Here is a 13,888-nt window from a genome sequence, read left to right on the forward strand (position 1 = left end):
ACATAACCAGCACACGGCAATTTATGGACGGAAATAAATAACGGCAAAGATCAAATGAGATATTTCTGATAATTCAGAAAGTTATAGTGTTCTATAAAAATGTTTAGGATGTCATTGTAAAAATAGGTGAAAAGAAAATTATCCACTAAAAAGTCTCGTAATTGTACGTGAACGCTCCTCAGAATCTTTGCCTTTTGCTTTAATACCTTTTACATTACATTTTTATAACCAATGACTAAAATTATTGTCTTAAATGCAAGTATATCAAGCGTAGATAAGAGTATATAAATGTGCAGTAAAAAAATAAATGGGTTTAAATGTAAACAAAGGTCTTAGAGGGGATACATGTAACGAACCCTTTGATCAAGTAAAAAGGTACACTAAACCTTCTTTGGAGAAATAAGAAAAGAGAGAAAGTTAAAATTTGCTACTATTCAATTAGTGAGCTCGTCCTGCCCGGCCGACATACATGAGATCAAACCTGACGGAATCCCAAGGGAATGAGAAGTCTTGCAGATTATAGTTTGGCAAGTATAATATAACTCTTCATGAGTATGGGCGCATTGGATAAAAGCTTATAAACAAGCTTGTCAGGTACCACTTTACTAGCATACATAACCTCTACTAGAATACAACCTCAATGTCCCACAACCTATCAAATTGAGTGACAAATGGTGGTGCAGCATATGCTATTATATCTTCCTATTCTTGCATTCTACGATTGCTCTCCAGCATCAAGGTAACTACACCATGGATCAAAGTGACAAGGAATGGGAGAAAATGCATTACACATCATCAGCAAATCGCAGCAAATGATACATTTGGCCCACTGATTCATATGCACAAATAAGAATTTCACTAGGGTACAGAGATATGCTTATACAAGACAACACTCAAGAAACTCTAAATAATATCTCAAATTCCATGGTGATTGTCACCTTGGACCTGATATGTCAACCGCTTGAAGATTTTCGGTTGAGTCAACAATCCATTCAGAGTTGGGACGAGGAGCCATCTCCACCTCCTGCCGCACCTCCACTTTTTGCCATTCCTCCCATCTCTCGGCAAGGCCGTCACCTTCAAGCATTCTCACAACCTCTGACATTTTGGGCCGATCCATTGGGGAGCCCTGTGTACATAGAAGAGCAACCTGGATGAGTGACTCCACCTCCACCTCCTTGTAGTTGTTTTGTAGATCTGGATCGACAAGCATTTCCAATCTTTTCTCCTTTAGTAGTCCTTTTACCTGAGACATATAGAGAAATCCAATTTAATCAAAATAATTGGAAACAACCTCTTTAGATACTTCTTAGCAGCTCGCAACACATAATGTCCACGTCAAAGGCCTTGGGATGTAAGATATTAGTCGGTTGAATTTCTGCTGCAAAGCTGTTTAGTTACTGATATTAATTGGTTTGCTATAGGAACTCTGCAAGTGGACAAGATATTATAATGATTTGACAAAGAGACTGAGAAGTATCTCTAGATAGGGTGCCTATAGTATCTGAGCTGTCAACAAAAGGAATAACAGAAAACAGAAAAAGGACAACACAGTAATGTGATACAGTGTAAACAACACTCAGCAAAAAATAAGGTCTTATTTGGTTTGAAGCTACACCCCGAACTCGATTAATTAGTCTCATTTTTTAGTCTTAATTTTTTTGAGAGTAAATTTGATTAGATATGAAGAAGATAAAAAAAAAATGTTTGATTACTGAACTAGTTTAGAGGTCCTGAACCAGAACCGAGGGTCCCTAAACTCCAAAAAGCTAACAAGGCCTAAGTGACAGGTTTTTTAAGTCTTCCAATACTAAATTACACTAGGCAGTACAGTGGTTTAACGAGAACCTTAAATTTTATGAAGTTATTACATGTTTTTCAACAACAAAGTATTTTCAGCCAAGATTGCCCAGAAGTTGTGATGGATGTTTCTTGTTAAGTATAGGTTCATGCGCGCGCATTGCAATTAAAAGCTATAGTACAACCAACAGAATAGAGCTTACCCAATCTAGTAACATGACATCATCATCATTTGCAAGCCGAGCAAGATCAAATGCCCTTTGTCCAGTAATAAGCTCCAAAAGCATGATGCCATACCCAAAAACATCAGTCTTCTCAGAGGACTTTCCTGTGGACAGGTACTCTGGAGCAATGTGCCCAATTGTCCCACGGACAGCCGTTGTTACATGGGTATCCTTGTAATCCATAAGTTTGGCTAAGCCAAAATCCCCCACAACAGCTTCAAACTCTTCATCCAATAATATATTTGCAGCTTTGACATCTCGATGAATAATCTTGGGATCACAATGGTCATGCAAATAAGATAGCCCCCTCGCAGATCCCAATGCAATCCGCCTTCGTGTTGGCCAATCAAGTGGTGGTTCAGATGGAGGACGCTCTACAAAATGAAATCATATAAAGACAACTTCAAACCAATCCAAATAGTAAGAATTCAAGGCATTCTTCTGTGTTTAATTCAAATGTGATATGCCATACTATAATACTGTAGAGCAACTAACAACAATAGAAATTGGAAATCATCTTAAGCAATAACTATGGGTAGGATATCTGTGCACAACTAGGAATATGCATCGTACAGAAGGAACTAAGCAATTAGAGAGGAGGGGCACCTCGTAAGCATGAAGCAACACTTCCATTAGCCATATAGGGATAGACGAGCAACCGTTCAGTTGGTGTCATACAAAACCCACGAAGACGAAGTAGGTTTCTGTGTACAGCCATGCTAATCATCTCAACTTCTGTTTGAAACTGAAGCTCTCCACCAGGAGTGCGCTCTTCTTTTAGTCTTTTTACTGCTACTAATGAACCATCTGCAAGTCTCCCTTTATAGACCTTTCCAAACCCACCTCTTCCCAGAATGTTCTTATTGCTAAATCCATCGGTAGCAACCTGTAGTTCTCGCAGTGAAAATCGTTTAAGCTGGCCAAGATGAACTTCTGGATCCTCCTCAGCTGCACAAAAGATATCCAAATAAATATTAAAAATTTCCGTGACTATAATCATGTACTACTATTGCGTCTCACATTATACAGACCAGGTACATCAAAGAAATGTTCTTGCGGTTTGCGACGACGCCACCATGCAAACCCAATAGCAGGAGCAGCAAATAGCAGCGCAGCACCTGCAGCAACTCCGCCAGCAATTGCTCCAGTGCTAGAGGGGCTACCCCCTGGTAAGACAAAAGACAGCAGACACGAAATCACATAATATTTACAGCAAGGTATAAGTCAGCGAACTGCTCGTAAATCACCACAATACCCAAAGCATGCTTGGCAAGCTATACATGATAAAAAAAAATATAAACTTCATAAAACACAAAAGGGATTGTCAGTACTTGGCTCAAGGAAAATAAAGAGTAATTATTAGAAAGTAAAAAAGTAGACACCATTTATCCATTTGGGCTAATGTAATTGACAATAGTTAAAAAGATACATATATATATCTAAAAAATAATCTAAAATTGATTATGTCAGTCTCCATAGCATAGAAATGTATAAAGAGCAAGATGATTTGCCAGTTTCTAGAGCACACCATAACAGTTCCTATTGCACTTTCTCTTCGGGGTAAGTATAGTATCATGAGGTTTCTTTTACTTCTTAATAAGAGGTATCACAAAAAATATTGGCAAATGTTTATTCATTAATACAACTAAAAATTACCCAGAATCCTCTGAGGACGAAAACATTAAACTAACAGTGAACCTTCACCTTGTGATTGCAATGGTGCTGGAGGATTATATGGAGGAGGAGGCGAAAAAGGCGGAGAATCCGGGCAGGGTTTAAGGGTACCAGGACCACATAACTGAGGGTTGTTAGCAAAACTGCACAAAATATATATGGTAAGTACTCACATCATAAAAATTCACTGAAGATCCAAGCTAACCACCATATCTACAGATAAAGTACCTGATTGGAGTGAATAGTGAAAAAGAACCAGTAGATGGAACTTCTCCTGATAAGTCATTATTTGACAGATCCCTGCTTGCTTATCACAAGTATTTATTAATTCAAGTTGATGAAAGCATACTTATCATTATGGAAGATGAGAACACTTACAGAACTTGGAGGGCAGTGATACTGGTTAAGGAATTAGGAATTCTTCCTGAAAGGCTGTTGTTGTTAAGCCGGCTATCCTTCCACATAAATTCCAAGAACATTAATATTAGGTCAAAAACAAGACACAATAAATCTACATAATTATGAGTTATCAAAGAAAGAATTAAAGAATAAATTTAATTATTTACATTAACACACCAACTACTCTAAAAGCTTAAGCATTTCTTTTTTTGTTGAGAAAATAGAACTTAAGAATGATTTCTTATATTTTATATTCTAACCAGTGTCTTCAATGGTGGTTTTGACAGTTGTCCTGCTCAGCTAGAAGGTGCTGGAAAAGGCGGATTCCCATCATGCCAACGCACAGTTCGGCCCACCAACTTCGTAAGTGAGTCATATTGGATTTGATTATCTAGTTAGATGGAGATAAGTTGATAAGTAACCGTGTTATATATATATATTGCTTTGCTCTCTCAATCTTCTCAATCGCTTGATAAACTCTAAACCCATCTCCTCTCTCGCTCTCCTCTCTCCCTTCCATAGCCTACGATAGTGAGCGATAGTGGCCTTCTCTTGATCTCCTCTCTCGATTGCCACTTAGCCCTCTCTAGATCGTCCTCCCCAAGTGATTCCAGAGTATGGACAAAGACGGATGACTATGGACGGCAGCGGCAAGCAGCGGACAATTGTAGACAGTGGTATGATCTTGCTCTTTTCTTCCCCTCACTCTCTCCCACTCTCCCAATATTGTTATGCTAGAGGAATTAATTAGAGGAATTGCTAATTAGTTTGTGGAAAGTAGTTTGTGAAATAATTGCTAATTAATTTGTGAATTAACTCATTAAGATTCCTAAAAAATGAGATTTGTTATTCTTATTTTTCATTATCTTAAACTCTGGATCATTGAATTACTCTTAATATGTTATGCTAGGCAATTGATTGTTTCATACTCTCAATCATGTTATTTAGTATTTGGTAGTACTAATATCTCTATATATACTATATTAGTTTTAACTATATATTATTTATCATATATGATTATTCATTTTTTTCTAACTATTAATAATGCTAAACTACCTTGGCACCCACATTTCGCATAGGTGGCGGGGTGACACCTAGCTACCTACGGCCACCTTTTCAGTACACTAGTTCTAAAGATTTGGTTTGCTCAGCCTCATGAGTTTCAAATTCTTTCTTCATTAACTTTGGAAAGTGTTCCATGTTCATGGACATGAGTTTCAGATTTGGAAGCATGTGCTGGGGTCAAGTTCGACAAAGGGAAAAAAGATAGGTAGCAAATCCAGTAAATGGAGAAACTAAAAATATACTGTAGCATATTAATACTCTATAAAGGCAAAATTAAAAACCAATTTTGAAAACTGTTTCACCTGTGAAAACTAATCTTTGTATATGAAAGGTAAGATACAAGGAACCAAATCACAGGATATGACATGAATATTGTGACAAACACAAAAACAACCAAAAATACAATAATCTCCTTAACAGCAAATTACTTTCAGCGTGAGATAAAGGTGAGCGGAGGGATTGGGCGTAAGGGATAATAAGTACAGAATGCCTTAAATAGAACTGTGATAATGTAGCTTTCACTTATATTAACCAGAAGCCTGTGATCACTTATTTTCCTCAGTACTAATGTGCAGAGCTCATTTGCAAAACTAACAAGCATCTAGATAGGTGATATAAAGAAAAACAAACCGAAGAACAATGTACAATGCCATGAGTAGCAGAATTATATGATTGACAAAATCGAAAGAGATGAGTATCCATACAGGAAACGTAGTTTCGACAGGTTTCCCAGCGTGCTAGGTATACCACCAGTGAAGTTGTTCAAGTACAGATCCAAGCTCACCAAGTTTGTCAAGTTTCCAAGTTCGATGGGTATTGTCCCACTTATATTATTACTGTACAGTTCCCTGCCAGGATAAATCACTCTTCTACATTATATTAAGAAAGAAAGATCCAGTGGATAAAGGTTAATCATCTCAGAATAAATGGTTAAGATTAACAATGAAAAGAAGAAGAAAAGATGCACATAACTGAGGAAAGAAATATATTAAAAACAATACTTGACCTATCGAGAATGTTATGATACTTAAAAAAGCTTGCTCTTAACATAACTATAAATATTCAATGTTCAAAGCTCAAGTTAAATTACAAGCAACAGGTCCGTTAGTTGGCACCCTAAGAGAAAACATAAGATTGAGAAAGATAGGAAGGTAAACAAGAGCCAACCCCTTTCCATATGTGGAACCTTTCTGCATGCCATACTTTGAAGTATTGAATTAATCAAGCAGACATGTTCTAGGGAGGAGTAAAACTACCCAGCAAACACCTAGCTTTCCAAGTTTTACAAGTATTATCCCCCCTTATGCTGCTACTGTTATGACCAAAAAAAAGAAATAGCACTTCCTTAAAAATATAGTAAGAAATGCTAGCTGGACAGAGATTTATTATGTAATGCTCCATTTGGTTGCAGGTTAGGAGATTCCTAAATCTAGATTAGAGAAAAGTACTCAAGATTAGTAACCAAACATAGAATTATTCCTAAATCAGCTTAGAAATACTGCAGCAGCTGGTATGAATCTTATTTCATACATAAACCTGATTACATTTTTACATTTGATTTGACTAAAATTGTTTCACATGTCAGGTCAAAAATCTTCTCTCCTACCATCCACCTATCTCGTTCCAAAAACATAATTAAAATTAAGTAGCAGCTTTTACTTTGAACAAAAAAGTGTGCTAAACTAATTTTTCTCCACATTTGGAATAAGTTTATTTCAAAGTGACTTTCTAGGCGTTATGCATTGGGTGCCTACAAAGGCTGCACTGCTTATGTAGAGGTAAGTATTATGACCATATAAACAAGCATTGTTGTTTAACATATGCATATTAATGATATATATATAGGCATTATGTACTTAAAAGCAAGGATTGCATTCGTGTAAGTCCACATTACAAAACAAAGCTCATAAAATTGGTAACACTTTAATTATATGTCAAATAAAAATTTATTCCCACTACCAAGGATATTTGCGTCAATTCACATAGGACAAAGCAATTCCCGCTTATTATTTCTACTTTATGTCACATCAAAAATAGTTATTACACAATTATTCTAGTATACAACCAAACAACCTATTTTCCTAAATCATATTAGAGTAATAATTTTAAGAGTAAGAAATAAGAATAACTAGACTAGATTTTTCCTTAATCAGTAACCAAATACCACCAAAGAGATAAATTGTGATTTTAGTAATAAAAATAAATATGGTTTAACATGATTACTGCTAAAATTCATGCAAAAGATTACATGAGCAACAATATCTTACTCTACACATCTAGACGTGATCATCGAACGGGTCGAGCTCTTCAGGCCAACCGGGCTTAAATAATTGTACACAGCACGACCCACCAATCACTAGGGCCGGAGAGCAGGGCTAGAATATTCTGACCCGTTACTGCCTAATAGCCAATTAGATATTGGATTTTGGTTGGGTATAATGAATTTAACATAATGGGTTAAATATAAAAAAAATATTATATTTTATTGAGTCGAGTTTATTGGGATTATATGAATATATTTTTGTTATCTTTCATGGAAACATACTTATATATTGATATACAGTTTACTATATATCTAATGTGGGACTAAAAAAAATATAGGGATAATGCATGCATTATGGGTTGGACCATAGATAAAAGTAGTGAATTAGGCTTTCGGGCAGGGCCATGCGAGCAAAGGCTTAGCCCATGCCGCCCACTACCATCTCGGGCTCGGGCCGGATTTGACAGGTCGGGCCTAATGATCATGTCTATACACATTGGGGGGGGGGAGGCATTGAAAATATTCTGAAGCTGAAAAACGTCACATTATTTACATTGTGTAGCTATGGGTGTAAATGAGCCAAGCCTAAGCAAGCCGACTCTAGCTTAGGCTCGGCTCGAAATTACTTTTGAGCCTTATTATTCTGCTCAGGCTTAGCTCAGCTCAACTCGACCCAAGCTCGAGCCTAAAATGAGCCTATTTTCAAGCCTCATTCAAGCCGAGCCAAATCGAGCTGGACCGAGCCAAATCAAGCCCAAGCCAGTGGAGGAGGACAAGGCGGCAGCTTGAGGAGGAAGATGAGCATGAGGCGGCGGCATAAGGAGTCGGCTTGCCGAAAGAGGAGGCGGGCTGCAGTGGAGAATGACGAGGCGACAAGACCTAGCGAAGGAGGATGATGACGATGCGACAGTTTAAGGAAGACCTAGCGAAGGAGGATGATGACGATGCGGCAGTTTGTGGAAGACGAGGCGGCAGCTTGAGGAGGAATTTAGGAAGATGATCACGAGGTGACTGCTTGAGGAGTAGGATGAGGAGCCGGCTTGCCGAAGAAGAAGAGGAGGCGAGCTGCGCTGGAGAAGAACAAGGCGATTGAGGGAGAGCTCAGCTAAGGAGATAGGGGTTTGAGGGTTTGAGCGGTTGTGAGAGAGCTGCCGAGTTGGGATGGGAAGTTGAGAACTAGAGTTTTGACTGGAGAATTAGAAATCCCTTTTATACCGAGCCTAATAAGCATAGTCTCAGCAAGCCGCTAAGCCCGAGGTGCTCGTTTATTTTGACAGCCCTATGTGTGCCAACCTATGCATACCTTACTAATGTGTTGAATTCATCAGGTGCAAGTGGGAGTCTACAGTACAAATACATAATTGACTCTAAAGTTGTAAAATCTTATCTTGCATACATTTAAACTAATGAGTCCTCCAACCAGCCTTCTTGAGAATGGAGGTAAGGTTTTGTACATTTTGCTTTTCATAAACTGTGCATTAGTAGGAGCACATGCACTAGAATTGCCATTTTATCTATTCAACTCCACTTTAAGATGTTAACGTACAACCACAACAGATAAGCTATAAAGGTAAACAAAAGTGCAATCTAAGATTTACAAAAAAGGTACAAAAATCTCATCAGTACAGAAATAAGTGGTGATGAAGTGGCCACTAATTATGTATGAAAGGATATAGTTCCTAATGATCTATACAGTAAGTCTAAAACTCCGTACAATTTCAAGGAAAATAAAGATTATGATCTTCCAAGCATGTTATTATATGACATAATTGAATGAAAGTTTATGCACAAGAATTAAAGGGGAATAAAACAGACAATTTAAACTCCATGATACGTGGTTAAAGAATGGGCAATAAACATATAAATGTAGATCTGTTTTTTTTTTTTGTCTCGAATGAATTATCAGCTAAAACAAGTTAGATATACAAGATATGGCATATACACTTCGATATTAATTCTCAGTCCAATATGATTTTGTAAAATTTGAGATGATCTACAATTGACTAACTGTAGTCTCCAATTTTTTGGTCAAATGTCTAGAATAAAAGTATGCTAGTATTATGGAATTTTAATTTACGTAGAAGGGTTCAGGAGTACGTAGGCTATGCCAAATAAAACATGTTTAATTGCTCAATTTCTAAAGTTAAATGATATCAGAATGCAAATACACACATTAAATAATATTAACAAAATGAGAAGGATCTATTAACCATAAAGAGCACATAATGTTTCACAAAACTTAAACTATTGCACATGTAAGCATAGGAGAACTTCTAATACTAATATATATATTTGATTTAGTATTGCCAAGTCATGTCATGTAAATGAGAAAACACATTCTTATAATGCACATATGTCTCATAGAGGGGAAAACATTAATGTACATATAAACCATCTAGTTATTCATCAATTTTAGGAAGTTTAACCTTCACAGTTCCTCTGTACTTTCTCACTCCCAAAGTGGAGAAGAAAATGATCTCTAATTTGGGAAGGTGACAATATATTACACCTAGTAAAAAAAAAGCTACTGCAATTATTACAGCATGTAATGCAAGAAGTAACAAGTGTACTCCAGATCTCCGCCGAGCATTAGAAGGAATATTACACCTCCAGCTATAACTTGAAATGTGTTAGCTCTAAAGATTTCGCAGGGTTCTGAGCTCTGATTTTCACTTACAAAAGGAAGTAAGCTCTACATGTAACAGTATCATTATGCTTTGCAGGAAGAATATGGTGATGGAGGTTTAGTAGCAATTTTAGGTCTTCCAGAATTATTTACAGCAGTTGTTACTTGTTTGCACATCTCATGGGATTATTCAATTCATAGATGGAAGAAAGACAAGGTTGTACCAGCAAAGCTCAAGGAATTGCTCTTGGATTGAGATCTGACAAGACCTCAGAAAGACAATAATTTGTGGTGTACAAAGACAATGCTCAGTTGTTTTATCAATCGCAAACATAAACAATGTCCTTTCTACATGTGAAGTACAGAAGAATCTCGCATTCTGACCATTGGTGATTAGGACAATATTTTCTACTCTCTTCTCTAGTACCAATATTTAATAAAAACTACATATGTGTGAGTGTGCTCAAAACAAGGAAAATCACTGTCAAGTCTCTCTTTACAAACTAGAATATAGGAACTTCTTGTATTCATAATGAATGCAACAAGAAATTCAAGTGGGAAAGAGGTATAAGTTCCACAACCTGCAAAACACACAACAGTTCCCATGAAATGGAAGTTTTCAGCACTTACAAATATTGCAGATTTTTTAGCTGACCAAGTTGTGAAACCAATGTACCAGATAATGCTGCATTTCCAAGATCGCTGAAAGAAATGAAGCAATCATAGTGACAGCAAGCAATGTCATGAATTGTTCCTAATGAATGTGACACACTTACACAAAGAGCAAGATGGTCAACTTACACTCTGATAACACTATTATCACTGTTACATGTAACGTGGAACCATGTGCACGGATTAACCAGAGTTGGGTCCCAACTTTGCAGCACATTATTAGGATCATTTAAGTTGGTCCGCAAGTTATGTAAAGCATCACCTATTGAAGGAAGAATGGCATAAGAATCAGGAATCTAAATAAAAATTGAGGGAATACGTGGATAAAAGTTGAGAAAAAAAATCTGGTGGTGAAATAAATTGAATCGTCTGTCAAATTATCAGTAATACGAACACAAAAGCTCAAAAATGATGAAGCATGATGAGAATACACCAGAAAAGTACAAATTTTAATCATAATCAACCATGTTCTAACATATTGAGTTCATGGTCATGGAAATCCTCTCAAAAGACTCCAAAGTACAAACCATCGTGCATGTCAATTTATTGTTTTCATTATCTCATGGTTACTGCAGGAAGTGCTCTATGAGGTACTGTTGTAATATTTAATCTGTCATCTCAGAGTACTTAATTTGCTTCACCATCATAAAAATATTGCATTAAAAAGAGCAGCCTAACACATCTGCTTATTATATACTATCACACGAAGATACACAAAGAGAATATAAATCAAAGGAACAAAAAATTGAAAAGGGATAAATTATAAAGTAGAAACTGCAGTCAAAGAAAAGCCTAAATTGAGCTTCTTGCTTGTAGGCCACCAACAAAATCCATCCAAAAGGTTATACCATAAGTCAGATAATAAAAAGTAACAGGGTAGCTAAGGTTTCGACATAAGATAACTACTAACAAAAGTAATTACCTCGATCCAGTTATCACTAATTTTGTTTCGCCTAGTAAATTTATTTCCTCAAAATTTATTCCGAATTTGGTGTTAGATCACAAAACAGAATATTCTAGAATCCCAAGTTATTGAGCTGATTAGACTTCTCTCCATTAGAAATTGAAATATTTTGGGTTCTGATATCAAATAATTTGTTCTTTCTCAGTTTCACCATATGAGAAAGTTTAACTGAGCCAAGAATGTACTACAGGAGAAGGCGAAAAGCATATCAGTATTAACTTTTACTAGAAGATCACAGATAACTTCTTTAACCTCGCAAAAGTCAGTTGTTACCGATCACCTTAGCTATAATCCTGAGACAAGATATGCAATATCGATGTACAGAAATGATGAAAGAAACAAAAAGAAGGCAACCACATAAATGAACAGACAGACTTCAAATTAAAGGTATATAATCGAGTATTATATCATCATTGAATCAAAGGGTATTCGCTCGCCGTTTTGAATTTGATATCAATATGGAACTCGATTGGCACATCAGATTTTGGCAGAATAAGCACTATAATTAAGGCAAAAATGGGTGTTGTCAACTTCTACCTACAATAGGCGATCTTCAACTGTCTATTTCTTGTGCTTCAGAAAGCTTACTGTAAAACACACATACTAGGGTACATGAAGAACAGCATAAGTCCTTTACCTAATGAAGACATATTTACAAACATCATGAAATATAATTCATGTTAACCGAGCTTCTTCTTCAAGATCCAGTCCCTCTACCAAGTTTTATCAAAGTCTAGCAGCATGACTTCAACTTTTGTTTTGATACGCTAGGAGTTTTAAGTTACAAAGGCCAAACAGCTCAATTAAAAAAACCAAACTGGTCAATCAATAGTATCAACCGTCAATTAAGGAAATAAGCTATCGACTGCCCAAATCATTTGCTAATATTAATTAAGTGATAACGAAACCCAAGAAGACATCGACAACTCTCTCAAACCCACATCTTCTCCATCAGCACAGGAACTTGCCAATCAACTGAATTGAAGCTTATTACACAAGAGTCCGTCGATCTCTTCCCCTCCTCACAGTGCTCACACCAAATAGATTCCATCAAGAAAATCGAAGGCAGCAAAAGATTTCAATCCGAACCAAAATCCAAAACAAACAAACAAAAAATCGCGTACCTTCCATGTTTGCAAGAACCCTAGAAAAGGGGTGGAATAGCAGTATTAATGAAAGGAACCACGAGGCCATTGCGGCCGCCGCCATTGTCTCCAAAAAGAAGGCTCACCCCTCTACTCCACCAGATCCAACCCCATGCTCCGCCGCATGAACCCTAGGAGCTCTTCAAACCCTCAAAAGAACTCCGAATCCACCCCCACCTTCACCCACGAAAACTACCAATCCGACCGAAATCCGAGACCGAGCACCTTAGGGTCGGAAAGATCGGAGATTCGAAAGCGATCCGGGGAGATTCGAGAAGCCTTTATCCCCTTCCTTTTCCCATCTCTCTCTCTCTCTCTCTCTCTCTCTCTCTCTCTCTCCCCCCCTCTTTTTTTTTCTTCTTCAGAACTAATAAATACGAATTCTTTTCTTATCTCCTCCTTTCCTTTGGGGAAAAATCTGAAGGCATCTTTTTGTATGTTGGCTTTCTGGTCAGAGCTCAAGTGAGTGCTTTGCCGCGTTAGGCGTGCAAATAGAATTAGTAGTAGACTAATAGGAGTAGTGTGTTGCAGCTGCCCGCTGCCCGAAGCCGGTCAAAAGAGAACCCCGTTGCGATCGAACAGCGAACACGTCAAAGTTCTACGGAGCCTCGCGTGGGATCCACAATTTTTGAACGGCGTATCAGGTACAGACGCGCCATGCGCTGTTCCGGATGCAGATAAGTGCGGTTCGAACTAACCGTGATCCACGACGGACTGCGGGAGACAGACCGAGCCACAATGGTCAAGATCGCGTGTGCGGACCCACTGTGCCACGTTGGATTCAGTCAAAACTAATAAATTTCTTTTTCCAACCGGTATTCAATATCCAACCGATGACAGTGACGATCAGAAAAGGAAATGCTTGGGATAGCAGAGAAGGCTATGTCTCATGTATTGATGCAAGCCGCGTGTAACTGACCATTCTTATGGCAACAGTAAATTAATATCTATCTATCTGTCTTTGTTTTAATTTTGACACAGAAAATCTTATGCATCGGCATAGAGCTCGAATCCTACTCTTTATATTATCTAATTATGGCGTTAGTAGCTGAAACA

At 37.4% G+C, this 13,888-nt stretch overlaps 1 protein-coding gene across 1 annotated transcript; it reads right to left on the reverse strand.

Moving 5' to 3' along the window:
- Window positions 1–761: 761 nt before the first annotated feature.
- On the reverse strand, window positions 762–13,313 carry LOC140785297 (LRR receptor kinase BAK1). The gene is made up of 11 exons (XM_073133130.1): window positions 12,812–13,313; window positions 10,853–10,985; window positions 10,682–10,753; window positions 5,867–6,010; window positions 4,077–4,148; window positions 3,927–3,998; window positions 3,729–3,841; window positions 3,056–3,190; window positions 2,631–2,972; window positions 2,004–2,398; window positions 762–1,246 (listed from the first exon to the last, which is right to left on the reverse strand). Exons 1-11 carry the CDS (start codon window positions 12,894–12,896, stop codon window positions 935–937), a joined length of 1,875 nt encoding a protein of 624 aa, XP_072989231.1. The 5' UTR covers window positions 12,897–13,313; the 3' UTR covers window positions 762–934.
- Between the last annotated feature and the right edge of the window lie 575 nt (window positions 13,314–13,888).

Source organism: Typha latifolia, chromosome 1 (genome assembly GCF_019914945.1).
Source record: "Typha latifolia isolate L0001 chromosome 1, TyphaL0001v2, whole genome shotgun sequence".
Taxonomy (NCBI): domain Eukaryota; kingdom Viridiplantae; phylum Streptophyta; class Magnoliopsida; order Poales; family Typhaceae; genus Typha; species Typha latifolia.

What these genes read in the sequence shown, in the direction of transcription:
- LOC140785297 (XM_073133130.1), bottom strand. Translation starts at nt 12,896, where the DNA reads ATGGCGGCGGCCGCAATGGCCTCGTGGTTCCTTTCATTAATACTGCTA. An exon ending in GGTTCTTGCAAACATGGAAG is followed by an intron (nt 10,986 to 12,811) that starts GTACGCGATTTT and finishes TTCCTTCAATAG; the next exon opens with GTGATGCTTTACATAACTTG. An exon ending in CTAAAAAATCTGCAATATTT is followed by an intron (nt 6,011 to 10,681) that starts GTAAGTGCTGAA and finishes TTATCCTGGCAG; the next exon opens with GGAACTGTACAGTAATAATA.